This window comes from Otolemur garnettii, unplaced genomic scaffold (genome assembly GCF_000181295.1).
Source record: "Otolemur garnettii isolate 467f Iridium unplaced genomic scaffold, OtoGar3 scaffold00053, whole genome shotgun sequence".
NCBI classification, from domain to species: Eukaryota; Metazoa; Chordata; class Mammalia; order Primates; family Galagidae; genus Otolemur; species Otolemur garnettii.
This window is the reverse complement of record NW_003852448.1, coordinates 335483-345355: the sequence shown is the minus strand read 5'-3', so window position 1 is coordinate 345355 and position 9873 is coordinate 335483. Positions and strand designations below refer to the sequence as shown.

The 9873-nt window shown below is 40.3% G+C and overlaps 1 protein-coding gene across 3 annotated transcripts in view; it reads left to right on the top strand.

Moving 5' to 3' along the window:
- The window catches only part of EPB41L3 (erythrocyte membrane protein band 4.1 like 3), a 180047-nt gene that overhangs the window by 137073 nt on the left and 33101 nt on the right, over positions 1-9873 (top strand). For all 3 annotated transcript variants that reach the window (XM_023514424.1, XM_003792013.3, XM_023514425.1), the window contains exons 7-9: positions 3199-3417; positions 3771-3858; positions 8498-8650. In XM_023514424.1, the coding sequence (XP_023370192.1) occupies positions 3199-3417; positions 3771-3858; positions 8498-8650 (460 nt within the window). The remainder of the gene's footprint in view (positions 1-3198; positions 3418-3770; positions 3859-8497; positions 8651-9873) is intronic.

Below are 9873 nucleotides of genomic sequence, written 5' to 3'. Positions count from 1 at the left end.
GAAAAGAGAAATTAATCAAAACAGCTTCAGTTACTTACTATGATTAAAAATAATTTCAGGCTGGATGAGGTGGCTGTGGCCTATGATTCCAGAACTCTGGGAGACCAAAATGAGAGGAGCACTTGAAGCCAGGAGTTCAGATGGTACAGAATTTTTTAAATTGGCCAGACATGGTGTCATTTGCCTGTGGTCCCAGCTGCTGGGGAGACTGAGGCCTCAGGCAGGAGGATCACTTGAGTTCAGGAGTTCTAGGCACCAGTGAGCCATGGTCACTCCACTGCATCCCAGCCAGGGCAGTAGACTGAGACCTCTTCTCTAGAAAGGAACATTTATAAATCAAAATGATAAAAGTAATTTTACCAGACTTATTAAAAAGAGGGTAAAACTTAGTTCTGGAGGATATTTTTGTATTTGTATTAAATCAGAAAAAAAATTATAATTTCTTATTTAAAGATACATTTAATCAATATTGAGGAACTATTTAATTATGGCTAATATGTGGTTATAGAACATATAACCTATGTTATATGTATACCTGGGTTTGAAAATTTAGAGTATGGTTTCTTTCTGTGTACCTATATAATACTGGTTATATTGTTATGTTACCTTTTAAATGTTTAAGAATTTTTCTAAGTGAATTACGTAGATTTTACTTATATCACCAGCCTAAAATAATACTTGGAGGGGACCTTAAGTCTTTGTCACAGTCCTCTGTTTCAACAGATTAACAGTTCAAATATGAAAAGGACAGGATGTGGTTTTTATTATACCCATATGCTGGGTCATGATAGTTATTATTAAAACTCATCAGAGTTAACACCTTTAATCTCTTGCAGTTAGTACTGTATCCATAAGTCTTAAAAACAGAATAGCAGAGCAGACAAATCAGCTATCAGTGGTCGTATTTTTGTTACACCTTGGAAGTATTATAAGGCAATGTGCCATGCTTCTCCAGTTTAAAACTGTTTACTCACAGTGACAAGATTCTCAGATTTTAAAGTAGTAATTCTTCAGAGTTAGCCTTCATACCAGATCCTAAGAAGCTATCTAAATGTTTAAAATGAGAATGAAAACAAGAGGAATTACTTGTTATTTTAAAGAAACTGTCTCATTAGGAATGCGGGAATATAGAGCTGAGTTTATGAAGGTAGAACCGTTGAGTTACCTGAAATCTGTCCTGTGTTGGTCATATGGCAAGATCTGCCATCTGTATATCCAAATGAGACTGCCTTAAGAACTTGGGGCCTGCAGTAGACAATCCAGTACATGCCTGCATGAAAAACTTAGATCAGTTCAAAGCGGAGAGAAGGGAGTAAGGGAGGGGGGGGTTGGTGTGCTCCTGCCCGATGGGTACAGTGTAAGGGTATGTGGTGCACCTCTTGGGTGCAGGGCACAACTACAATAGGGACTCTACCTAACAAATGCAAACACTGCAGTCTATTTGTTTATGCCCTTTCGTTAATCTTAAATTCAAAAAAAAAAATTAAAGAAAGAGGTTGGGGCCTGATAATTACATAGTCAAGCGTCACTTAACATTGATAAGTTATGAGACGGGCACCTTCAGGTGACTCTGTTGTGTGAACATCATAGAGGGCACAAACTTAGATGGCCTGGCCCACGACGCAGGCTTTATTTATTGTGTCACCTGCTGCTCATGGTACTGGACTGAAGGTGTGAGCAAATGTAACACAGTGATCAGTTATTTGCACACCTACACATACCTAACTATTGGAAAGGTGCAATAAAAATTCAATCTAAAAGGATAAAATATAACACACCAGTATAGGGCACTGAACCAGGAATGCTGTTTGCTGGACTGGAAATTGCTCTGGGTGAGTCACTGAGTGGTGAGTGACAGTGAAGGCCTGGGGCACAACTGTGCACTCGTGTAGATTTTATAAACACTGTACATGTAGGCTATATTAAATTTACTTTTAAATTTTCTTCTTTAAGAAATTAACCTTCACTTACTGTAACTTTTATACTTTAATGTTTTGAACTTGTGAAAATTTTGTATGACATCTAGCTTGAAATACAGATATATCGTACAACACTACAAAGATATTTTTTCTTTATATTCTTTATTAATGGAAACTTTCTCCTATTTTTTAGTTTTGTTTTGTTTTTACTTTTTAAACTTAAGATGCAAACATATGCATGAACCTAGGCCTACACTGGGTCAGGATCATCGATCTCTCTGCCTTCGACCTCCACGTCTTGTCCCCCTAAAACAGGTGTCCTCACACTACGGCCTGCGGGCCACCTGTGGCCCGCCTAGGACATTTATCTAGCCTACCGGGTGTTTTTGCCACTGCTGCCTGTCCTGCTTAGCAGCCAACTCGTCCCAGGGCCCACAGTCCAGCCTTCCAACAGTCTGAGGGACAGTGAACTGGCCCCCTGTTTAAAAAGTTTGAGACCTAGAAGGTCTTCACAGGCAGTAACACATACACAGCTGTCATCTCCTACAACCACAAGGCCTTCTTCAGGAACACCTCCTTTAAAAAAAAAAAAGTAGAAGGTAGTTCACTCTAAAATAATGATTAAAAAGTATAATAAATACATAAGCTGGTAACACTGTCATTTATTATCAAGTATTAGGTACTGTACATAATTATATGTGCTAGACTTTTATCCTACTGACAGTGCAGTAGTTTTGTTTATCCCTGTAACACCACAGACATGTGAATAATACATTATGCTACAACCTTAGGACAGCTATGCTGTCACTAGCAATGGGAATTTTTCCGCTGCCTTATAACCAACCATATGGGACGGCCGTCATCTGTGCAGTCTGTCCTTAATGGAAGCACCATTATGTTTCACGAGACTGTATTTACAAGCATCGTTTTCATACTCTGTTTTTCCCAGCCAAGGACTTCAGGAAATGTGTTTCTGTTCATTTGACTTTAAAAGACGTTAGAAGAGTATGTCCTTAGGTTTCTTTCCTTCTGTATTACTGAAACCCTATTTTACTATGAACATTGACTTGCTTCTAGATGCCCTTAAATATTGTATTTGGTAGCCAGGTATATTCCCCTTACATCTATACCAGGTATAGATGAAATTATGTTTTCTGTAGCTGGAAAATTTATCCTCGAGAACTTAATAGGGAGGAATTAACCCCGATTTACCTGGAATGCTCCTCTTTTCATATGTCCTCACGCCGGCCTTTCGTGTTGTCTTTTTGGCTTCTGGAAGGTACTACCTCTGCTTACAGTTGCGAGATGACATCGTATCCGGGAGGCTGCCCTGCTCCTTTGTCACCCTGGCCCTGCTGGGCTCCTACACCGTCCAGTCAGAACTAGGAGACTATGACCCCGATGAATGTGGGAATGATTACATCAGTGAGTTCCGCTTCGCACCAAACCACACTAAAGAGCTGGAAGACAAAGTGATCGAGCTGCACAAGAGCCACAGGTCAGTGGCAGCAACCCTGAGAGTGCTCGTTTAAGGTGGGCCTTGGTGAGCGGGCACCCTCACACCGCCCACCTCTCCCAGCGCTGGTGTGAGTCCATTAAGGTGGGAGGTGAGCCGAGGGAGGACCTGTACGAGGTGGAGGTTCTGGGGTGGGGGAGCTCTTGCTTAGGACACCCAGGCATTCATTTGTAATGTTTTCATTTTCCTATTTTTTCCCCATGTGTCTGCTGGTACCTGGTTGGGGTGGGGGGGGATCTTTCTTCTGGGAAGACAGGATGGAGCTAACTGCTTTTTAAATTTTAACTCTTAACTAATAAGAAATGTAGCATTGTAATACTTTTTCCCCTCATCAGAGGAATGACGCCAGCAGAAGCAGAGATGCATTTCTTGGAAAATGCCAAAAAACTATCCATGTACGGCGTAGATTTACATCATGCTAAGGTATGCATTTGTGAGCCCCAAACTCTCTATTTAATGTTTTTGCAGTATTCTGGTGATTTTTACTTTAGTTAATGTAAACGAAAATGTTAGGATTCAAATCTGTGTTTGCATTTTAAGCCCTACTCCATGATCCAACCAATTTAGCTTTCTGATATTTACCGAGGGGTTTACTCTTCAGAGCTCAAACTCACGGGCTCAGCCTACTGAAAAGGCTTTGAAAGGCAGAGCCTCTGATTGCCTGTGCCTGCAGTTGGATGGTGAACTTGACCTAACAAGCTCTGAGCCCCCCCCCCACCCTAACGTACCCTGTCATATCATGTCCCCATCACTGCCTTTCCCTGAATATGCCTGCCTCGGGACTGTCCTGCTCTCTCCTATCTGTCTAAACCTGTCAGATTGTCCAAGACCCACTGTCATATCTGTTAGGTCCTAGGAACTGTTTATACCCCTTTTTGGTGCTCACCAGATTGCCCCACTGACCAGTAACTGGTGAAATGTTAAGAGTCTGTATTGGGTCCAGAAGGAAGGAAAGAAGATGGCACTAGACCCCAGGAGGGTGACAGTTGTGAGGGCACATTGAACAGTGTGGACCTTGTGTCACACCCTTTCTAGAACCTCTGTATTTTTCAGCAATGAGAGAATGTCCAGGTGGGTCTACTAGTTTACCATTTAAACATCCCTGAATAAAAGCCGTGTGGAAATACAGAGAAGTTTTTATGAAAAGTTTTCATCAGCAGTGCATAGAAAATGTGTTAGGATCCTAGAGATGGATTCTGCTACCTGAGCAGTGGAAGGGTCAGTGTTCAAAGTACAGAGGTCGTTTCTTCAGATGGGGACTGACAAGATAACATCATTTCTGTTTAGGGACATGTCTTTGACTTCTGATAGACAGCACTCAGTCACCAATTTCACGGTCTGGGACTCACAAGAACCATGCAATTTCCGGTTTCCAGGCAAGCAAATAAATGTCTTACACAGTCAGGTTGAAGGCCTAGAAATGAGGGGAATTTCAATTGGCTTTTCTGATGAGAAAAGTATCTCAACAACCCTGAGACACACAGGAAGGAAATCTATGGTCTGTGGGTTCTCTTGAGGCTTGAAGTCAAAACAGCTCTGTGGTTGGTATTTGGGAAGCCGATTAATCCACAGAGAGTTTGGGTGGTAGAGTGGCTGTTGAACCAGTGCAGGTTTGATTGGTTTTTGTCTTGGCGTCACTCAGGGTGAGTACTCCAATGCCTGAGTACGAGCACCTCTGAGACGTGGCTGGGACCCTCCCGGGGACACGTTGGTGCATTGAATGCCAGGCTCTTTGACGTTTGCGTGTGATTGCAACAGCAAGTGTAACTCCATTTCCTTGCCAGTTCATTACACAGTTGTTTTCCATTGTATGGGAGACATAAGGTAGGGTGAGGATTTCAAAATAAAAATCAACACAGACACTATTTTTTTTATTTCTCTTAGAATTTTTCCCTAGTTGGTGAAAAGATAAGGGAAAAAAATGAAAGGAAGGTAGCCTGAGAATTTGAGTGAAGAAATTTTTGAGTTATATCGTGCACTCCTGACTCACTGACTGCCCAGAAAAAAATAAATAAATAAAAGATTAGGCTATACACTTAAGGAGCACAACTCAGGATGTATCAGTATTTCTGTCAGTAAAAATAAAATCACTTAACATTGCTATAGCTACTGAATTAATATAGATGGCTGCTTTTTCATTCTATAATATGATTTGAAATTATGCCAATTAAAAAGAAAGAAAATTAAGGAAGTGCAAATCCAGCCTGTTATAGGATTTTATCTGAATAATAAGTATAACTAGTAATTCAGTTATAGACTCCATTTTCCCAGGCAGCCACACTCCATCATTTGAAAAAGGAAATTTACGGAATCAAATTAGAGCTAATTTCCGGCTATAAGCAAGATGCTTTTCTTCTGTTGATGGTTTGAAATGCCCTGAGCTTTAGGATCCATTTAGAAATTCTGACTTGTGATCTCATACCCAGCAGTTCTGTATGAAGAATAAATAACCGTATTAGATGACGGTCATATGTTTTGGAAAACATGTTCTCAATGCTTTATTTTCTCTTTGAAGTCTGTCCCTCTTTGTCACTTTAATGTCAGTCTTAATGGGCTGTGTCATTTATGTAAGATTCTGAAATGTAGACAGAAATCTATAGGAGAGATCTCAGGGACCACATGATAGTGAAGGATGCCCAAGTATGAACAGTGATTTCAAATAAAGGAAATATATGTGCCTTTATTTTCACGATGGTAGGCAAAGACTAGCAGGTCTACCTTCAGTGCTGGCTGTGCAGGGAATATAAACATACTCAGTGATAGCAAAATGCACATGTCCCCAAGAAAGCCTGTTGTTACAGCGTTTAAACTAAAGATTTATCAGACGAATCTCAGGACAATGGGCTGTAGTAGAAAAATTGATATCAAAGTATCATTATCTGTTGCTGTGCAATTAATGAAATGGAGACTTCCATTGAGTCCTAAAACCTGATTCGTTGCTGCCATTTTTATATTTTTTCACCTTTTCTTTCAATCAACATGTAATATCTTAATGCACACCAGGTGGGCTCTGTGCTGGCGTTGAGATGATGAAGGTGAAACTGAGCTCCCGCTCTCAGCCAGCTTTCCAACTCCAGGAGGAGGAAGACGAGTGGGAATTTCAGTGCCACTTGCTAAGAGTGTGCTGGAAATAATGACTGATTTGGGGACACAGAAGCCTGTGTTGGAGGATACGGAGAGGAGGCATCAAGGCCTTCATTTTCCCAGTCAAAGGAGGCTGTTTTCTTATGACTCAGAGACACTAAAAGTTCATTTAAACATTTTATTATCTAATCACGAAAAAGGTTTTGAATGTCCTTTTCCTCTGTAAATGTCGAGCACGTTTCTAAACTTATATTCTATAGCCATCAAAAAGCTAGTGAAGCAAAGAACAGTTTCCAGCAGCCCTTCCTCGGGCCTGCGTTGCCTCTGAGTGGTCGAGCAATCAGATTGGCTGGTTTCATCCTAACAGGAGCAATAATCCAGCTCCCGGTCAGCATCAGGCTGTCCCTCTTTAAATTGCTCTTTTGAATTAAAGCCTGCTGTAAATGGTGAGCAGTTTCTGGTCTTTGAGTTTTCCTTGGATTTTATTAATATTGTAATATCCCGCCCTCGAGTCTTTCCACTCCTGTAAAGCGTCTAATGGAGTGCTACATTTCCAAGGTAAAATACTTCGTTTTACACCAATTATATTCTGTTTGTAAACTGGTGTTTCCCAAATGTAGACCAGCATATTTATTTGATTCTAGAAATGTCCATCTTGTCCCTAGCATTGACAAAATTGAGGAAGTAAATTCCCACACTGTAGACGAGTCAGCATCTCCTGTTTGGAGTCTTCTATTTTCCCCACTGCTCTTGGGGTGCTGTACTATGACTCAAATTTGGGGACAGCCCTGCCAACTGTGTGGCATAAGATGTGAGCGCTGCTTCCTGTGTGTGGCCAGCCCATGACCCTTTTTGTCCCCTGCATCCAACAATTGCTGAGACAAGGACTAGACTCAAGCTCACACACAGTCCTGCCCCCGTCCTGCCTTCTACTCTGTTCAAGGCCACCATCGCTGTTCAGCAATTAAGACTCTCTGTGGTATATTGCCTGAGTTTGACATAGTAGGACCTCTGGGCATCACACATCCCTGGGTAATTACTTACAGATGAAATGAAATGTACACACAATGTAGGGGTACAGGGCACACCTCCTGGGTGAAGGGCTCAAATACAGCTTGGACCTTACCTAACAAACACAAATAATATCACCTAATCGTTTGTACCCTCATATTAAACTGAAATTGAAAAAAACAAAATGTGAGAGTAGCAAAAGCAAGTTGCTAGTTTAGTATGATCTCTTAAAAAAAAAAACCCTATGGACACACGTATATATATAAACTATACATATAAACATTTTAACATTTGTATCATTAAATGTGATTACCACTGGGCAGTATGTGGAGCAGGGGAGAGTGAGCTTGTTGGGGAAGTGCATTTGTACTTTTAAAAACTAGTTTCTCTCTGACAGTAGCAGTACATAAAAAATAATGGTGTAGCCAAGCTCTTTTTAAAGGAACAAAACCCCAAACCCTCATAGGAAAGGACAGAAAGCACCTTACTAGAACACACGACAGCTGAGCCGACTCCCTCTTGAACCAGGCTGCTGTGTTAACTGAGACTCTACTTCTCTGTCCTCATCTGTAAAATGGGAATAATAATAGCAACTATCTCAGTGAAGATTAAAAGAACTAACACGTAGAGCCGTTAGCGCAGTGTCTGGCACTCAGGGAGCAGTAACTGGGGCTGTTGTTACTGTTATTAACACACCTTTGTCTGCTGGGCCTTCTTGGGTACGTTATTTAAGCCACAAGTCTGCGACACCTGGGAGAGGAGATTGGACTCTTAATGATAATCTCCATAGTGATGAAAATCTTCACTAAAAGGCTGTTATGTAACCATAATGTTTTAAAAATGGCGGCGTATTTTTCATATTTAAATATCAATTACAGATTTTGTTGTAGAGGCTTAAATATTTTACCCAGCTGAAAGTGGAGCTAAGTAAGATACTGACTTACCGTTCCTTGCTGCCATTTTCTAGGATTCAGAGGGAGTAGACATTATGCTGGGAGTTTGTGCAAGTGGTCTGTTGATATATCGTGACCGACTGCGAATAAACAGGTTTGCCTGGCCCAAGGTTCTCAAAATTTCATACAAACGGAATAACTTTTACATCAAGATCCGACCAGGAGAGGTAAGCATGCCTGCGTCTGTGTGTGCGTTGGGAAGAAAGGTCCCTGTTAGCAAACAAAAGTTTAAATTCCCTGCTCCTAAGTTCTGAGCATCATGGGACATGGTAAGTTATCTGTAGATGCCTGGGAGAACTTACTGTAGGTTTGTCCAGTAAACAGTAACAAATAAAATATCTCTTCATTCTGTTGTTCCAATTTTTTGCTATTCCATACGTTAATTGGATGGTTTTTAAAAACATCTTAGGCTTGGCGCCTGTAGCTCAGTGAATAGGGCACTGACCACATGTACCCAGGCTGGCGGGTTTGAGCTAAACAACAATGACAACTGCAAAAAAAAAAAAAAAATAGTTGGCCGTGGTGGTGGGTGCCTGTAGTCCCAACTGCTTGGGAGGCTGAGGCAAGACCATTGCTTAGCCCAAGAGTTTGAGGTTGCTGTGAGCTGTGATGCCACAGCACTGTACCCAGGGCAATGTAGTGGGACTCTTAAAAAAAATCTTAATATTAAATACAGATTCAGAAATAATTTTTTGAATATTTCAAGTTCTGATGAATAGATCTCTTTCCTCTGTGTCCTATTGTTAAGTCCCCATGCCCTTCTGATTTGTCCTACAAATCTGGTTGCACCCTAAAGTAAATGGCTTAGATGTCATATACATCAAGGCACAAGGAAGATTAGAACCAAGGACAATGTGTTGGAATTATGTCAGTGTTCCACAATCCAATATACTGTGGCTTTTTTAAAAAATCAAAGAAGCTAATGAAACAATCAGAACTGTTAACTAATCCTTGCTCCTACAGCAACAGCCTCCATGATCCACTCATATTAAATCCTCCTTAGAGGTTTGTACATAATAGTAGTAAATCTCAACTTTTATTTGCACAAGAGTTAGTTAATAAACACCTCCAATTTTTTCTAATTGGTATGACTACTATAATGGAAGCAATCAAAACCCAAATATTCTAGCTCACTTATATATCTGAACATTTTCTGGTATAATATTGAATTAACTCTTCTCAAAATATACCTATCTCTCCATAAGAGTTAGAAAATATAATTTTCAAACATCAAAAAACAAAATAAGCAATTGTGTTTAATGTAAATATAAAGTCATACTTATAACTGAAATAATTTGTAAACTTTTCATGTAAATTCCTGAAAATGTGTTTTAAAATATTTCCTGAAGATTGTATGTTAAACATATAACCAGTATATGGTGTAACCTCT